This window comes from Pezoporus wallicus, unplaced genomic scaffold (assembly GCF_028554395.1).
Source record: "Pezoporus wallicus isolate ANWC-B61680 ecotype Strahan unplaced genomic scaffold, APGP_CSIRO_Pwel_v1 contig_14307, whole genome shotgun sequence".
NCBI lineage: Eukaryota > Metazoa > Chordata > Aves > Psittaciformes > Psittacidae > Pezoporus > Pezoporus wallicus.
The window spans coordinates 1-5123 of record NW_026639726.1 but is presented as its reverse complement, the minus strand read 5'-3'; the positions used below and the strand labels follow the sequence as shown (position 1 = coordinate 5123).

General features: G+C 59.9%; 1 protein-coding gene across 1 annotated transcript; it reads left to right on the top strand.

Moving 5' to 3' along the window:
• Nucleotides 1-1614: 1614 nt before the first annotated feature.
• Nucleotides 1615-4414, top strand: LOC130602581 (structure-specific endonuclease subunit SLX1-like; the record flags this gene model as incomplete). Its single annotated transcript, XM_057415549.1, has 3 exons — nt 1615-1986; nt 2872-2999; nt 4333-4414. Coding segments are annotated over exons 1-3 (582 nt in total), but the record flags the coding sequence as incomplete, so codon positions are not given.
• Nucleotides 4415-5123: the final 709 nt, after the last annotated feature.

Sequence of the window (5123 nt, the reverse complement as noted above, 5' to 3'; positions counted from 1 at the left end):
ATTGATCCCCATAGACCCCATTGAGCCCCATAGACCCCTTTTCACCCCCATAGGCCCCATTGAGCCCCATAGCCCCCATTCACACCCATAGACCCATTCGTGCCCCATAGATTCCCCTTAAGCCCCATAGACCCCATTCACCCCCATAGCCCCCATTCCAGCCCCATAGGACCCCATTCACCCCATAGACCCCATTGAGCCCCATAGACCCCATTCACCCCCATAGACCCCATTCATGCCCCATAGATTCCCCTCCAGCCCCATAGACCCCATTCACCCCATAGACCCCATTCATGCCCCATAGAGTCCCCATTCACCCCATAGACCCCATTCACCCCATAGTCCCCATTCACCCCCATAGACCCCATTCACCCCCATAGATCCCATTGAGCCCCATAGATTCCCCATCCAGCCCCATAGACCCCATTCCAGCCCCATAGGACCCCATTCACCCCATAGACCCCATTGAGCCCCATAGCCCCCATTCCAGCCCCATAGGACCCCATTCACCCCATAGACCCCATTGAGCCCCATAGACCCCATTCACCCCCATAGACCCCATTCATGCCCCATAGATTCCCCTCCAGCCCCATAGACCCCATTCACCCCATAGACCCCATTCATGCCCCATAGAGTCCCCATTCACCCCATAGACCCCATTCACCCCATAGTCCCCATTCACCCCCATAGACCCCATTCACCCCCATAGATCCCATTGAGCCCCATAGACCCCATTCACCCCATAGACCCCATTCGTGCCCCATAGAGTCCCCATTCACCCCATAGACCCCATTCACCCCATAGTCCCCATTCCCCCCCATAGACCCCATTCACCCCCATAGACCCCATTGAGCCCCATAGACCCCATTCACCCCATAGACCCCATTCGTGCCCCATAGATTCCCCATTCACCCCATAGCCCCCATTGATCCCCATAGCCCCCATTGAGCCCCATAGCCCCCCCATTCACCCCCATAGACCCCATTCACCCCATAGACCCCATTCGTGCCCCATAGATTCCCCATTCACCCCATAGACACCATTGATCCCCATAGCCCCCATTGAGCCCCATAGACCCCATTGATCCCCATAGCCCCCATTGAGCCCCATAGACCCCATTCACCCCATAGACCCCATTGAGCCCCATTCACCCCCATAGACCCCATTCACCCCATAGACCCCATTCGTGCCCCATAGATTCCCCATTCACCCCATAGACACCATTGATCCCCATAGCCCCCATTCACCCCATAGACCCCATTGATCCCCATAGCCCCCATTGAGCCCCATAGACCCCATTCACCCCATAGACCCCATTGAGCCCCATAGCCCCCATTGACCCCCATAGACTCCCATAGACCCCCATAGCCCCCCCATTCACCCCCATAGACCCCATTCACCCCATAGACCCCATTCATGCCCCATAGATTCCCCATTCACCCCATAGACCCCATTGATCCCCATAGCTCCCATTGAGCCCCATAGACTCCCATTCACCCCATAGCCCCCATTGATCCCCATAGCCCCCATTGAGCCCCATAGCCCCCCATTCACCCCCATAGCCCCTCCCCCCCGTGACCCCGCCCCCCCCTTGACCCCGCCCCCCCTTCCTTTATGACGCAGTTCGAGTGGGCGTGGCAACACCCCTCCCTCTCGCGCCGCCTCCCCGCCGTGACCCCGCGGCGACCCCGGGAGCAGCCAATCAGCTTCGCCCTGCGGGTGCTGCCCCTCCTCCTGCGGGCCCCGCCTTGGTCCCGCCTCCCCCTGCGCCTGCGCTGGCTCCGCCCCCCTCCCGCAAGGCCCCGCCCCCCGCTGCGCCCGGCCCCGCCCCCTCACGTGGTGCAGGAGGAAGGGGCCCTGCCCCCGAGCCCTAGGAAGGGGAGGGGCAGGAGGAGGCCACGCCCCCGAGGCGCCGAGGCCACGCCCACGGAGGAGGAGGAGGCCACGCCCACCCCTGAGTGTGCCCTGTGTGGGGAGGAGTGTGGGGTGAGGAGGCGGGGCTTAAAGGGGGGCGGGGTTAAAGGGGGAGGGGTTTAAAGGGAGTGGGGGTTGGAGGGGCGGGGTTAAAGGGGTGTGTTTTAAAGGGGCGGGGCTTAAATAGGGCGGGGTTTAAAGGGGGCAGGGCTAAAGGGGTCGGGGTTTAAAGGGGCGGGGTTAAAGGGGGCGGGGTTAAAGGGGGCTATTGAAGGGGTTAAAGGGAGCGGGGTTTGAAAGGGGGCGGGGTTTAAAGGGGGTGGGGTTAAATGGGAGCTATGGAAGGGGTTGAAGGGGGCGGGGTTTGAAGGGGCGGGGTTAAAGGGGCGGGGCTTAAAGGGGCTATGGAAGGGATTAAAGGGGGTGGGGTTTAAAGGGGGCGGGGTTAAATGGGGTGGGGGTTAAAGGGAACGGGGCTTTAACGGGTGGGCGTTTAAGGGGCGGGGCTTAAAGGGGGCGGGGTTAAAGGGGGGTATGGAAGGGGTTAAAGGGGGCGGGAGGTGTAGGGGCGGGGTTTGAAGGGGGCGGGGTTTAAAGGGGGCGGGGATTAAAGGGGGCGGAGCCTAAGGGGGCGGGGTTAAAGGGGGCTATGGAAGGGGCTAAAGAGGGCGGGGCTTAAAGTGGGTGCTATGGAAGGGGAGATGTAAAAGTGGGTGGGGCTTGAAGGGGGGTTGGTTAAAGGGGCGGGGCTTAAAGAAGAAGCCATGGGAGGGGGTGGGGTTTAAAGGGGGCGGGGCTTAAAAGGGGGCGGGGCTTAGACGGGTTCAGGGGGAGGGGCTTAAATGAAATCTGGGTCTGAGGAGGGGTTTAAAGGGGCGGGGCTGAACCCATGGGGCTCAATGAGGGGGGGGGCGTGGCCTCCCTAAGCCCCGCCCCTTCCCCCCCCCTCACCTGCAGCCGGCCCCGCCCCCCCTGCGCTGTCCCCGCCCCCCCTGCCCCATGGCCGCCCATCCCCCCTGCCTGGCGCGGTGCTTCCTGCGCCTCGAGCCCCGCGAGCTGCTGCCGGTGGGCGGGGCCTGCCCCAGGTGGGCGGAGCTTGGGGACGAGGGGAGGGGGCTGTTGCCAAGGGGGTTGCTAAGGGGCGGGGCTTGATACTAAGGGGAGGGGCTTGTTGCTAATGGGGTTGCTAAGGGGCGGGGCTTGATGCTAAGGGGAGGGGCTTGCTTCTAAGGGGCGGGGCTTGTTGCTAAGGGGCGGGGCTTGATTTTAAGGGGAGGAGCTTGTTGCTAAGGGGCGGGGTTTCATGCTAAGGGGAGTGGCTTGTTGCTAATGGAAGAGGCTTGTTTCTAAGGGGGCTGCTAAGGGGCGGAGCTTGTTACTAATGGGCGGGGCTTGTTGCTAAGGGGAGGGGCTTGTTGCTAAGGGGCGGGGCTTGATTCTAAGGGGCGGGGCTTGTTGCTAAGGGGCGGGGTTTGATGTTAAGGGGCGGGGCTTGATACTAAGGGGAGGGGCTTGATGCTAAGGGGGAGGGGCTTGTTGCTAAGGGGCGGGGCTTGATTCTAAGGGGCGGGGCTTGATGCTAATCGGCGGGGCTAAATTCTAAGGGGAGGGGCTTGTTTCTAAGGGAAGAGGCTTGTTTCTAAGGGGGCTGCTAAGGGGCGGCGCTTGTTGCTAATGGGCGGGGCTTGTTGCTAAGGGGAGGGGTTGTTGCTAAGGGGCGGGGCTTATTGCTAAGGGGCGGGGCTTGCTTCAAAGGGGCGGGGCTTGTTGCTAATGAGCGGGTTGCTAAGGGGCGTGGCTTATTGCTAAGGAGCTGGGCTTGATTCTAAGGGGCGGGGCTTGTTGCTAAGCGGGTTGCTATGGGGCGGGGCTTATTGTTAAGGGGCGGGGCTTGCTTCAAAGGGGCGGGGCTTGTTGCTAATGAGCGGGTTGCTAAGGGGCGCGGCTTATTGCTAAGGGGCTGGGCTTGATTCTAAGGGGCGGGGCTTGTTGCTAAGCGGGTTGCTATGGGGCGGGGCTTATTGTTAAGGGGCGGGGCTTGATTCTAAGGGGAGGGGCTTGTTGCTAAGGGGCGGGGTTTGATGCTAAGGGGAGTGGCTTGTTGCTAAGGGGGTTGCAAAGGGGAGGGGCTTGCTGCTAAGGGGAGGGGCTTGTTGCTAAGGGGCTGGGCTGGATGCTAAGTGTGTTGCTAAGAGGCGGGGCTTGTTGCTAAGTGGGTTGCTATGGGAGGGGCTTGTTGCTATGGGACGGGGCATGTCCATAAGAGTGGTAGGTAAGGGGCGGGGCTTGTTGCTAATGGGCGGGGCTTGATGCTAAGTGGGTTGCTAAGGGGCGGGGCTTGGTGCTAAGGGGAGCTGAGCCCCATTGGAGGAAGGGGGGCGTGGCCTTACTTTAGCCCCGCCCCCTGCCCCCCCCCAGCTGTGACTCCTACCTCCTATGGGGCGACCTCATTCGCTACAGCCTCGGCGAAGGTGACGTCATCGAGGGGGCGGAGCCCCAGGTAAGCCCCGCCCCCCTTTGCCCCACCCCCTTTTTTAAGCTCCGCCCCCTTTGACCTCTTCTCCCCCCCCAACAGGGTCCAGCGCTGATGACGCAAGAGGCGGGGCCTCCGCTTGGCTCCGCCCCCCTTCCCTTTTAAGGTCAATAAAGGTTTATATGACATCATTGATGACGTCGGTGATGACATCAGCAGCCTTTTCACCCCATTTCCCCCTCGTTTTGGGGTCTCCCAAAGGGGGTTGGGGGTCCCTGGGGCTCTTTGAGGTGGGATTTGGGGCTAAAAGGCTCAGTTTTGGGGTCGGACGGGTCCCTGCCCCCTTTTTCCCCATTTTCTCCCCATTTTTTCCCATTTTCCCCCATTTTTTGACCCTTTTCCCCTGATTTTAACCATTTTCCTTTATTTTTCACTCATTTTTCACCGTTTTCCAGCCGTTTCTCCCCATTTTTCTCCCCATCCCAGCAGCCACATTTTGCCCATTTTCCCCCTTTTTGTACCCATTTTCTCCTCTTTTTCCCCCACTTTATCCCATTTTTGTCATTTTTTCCCCATTTTCTCCCCATTTTTTCCTGTTTTCCCCATTTTTACCCATTTCCATGCTAATTTTGCCCATTTTCCCCCATTTTCTCCCTGTTTTTAACCATTTTTGCCCATTTCCACCCTTTTTTAACCCATTTTTCCCCCTTCATCCTAATTTTTCCCCATTTTTGCC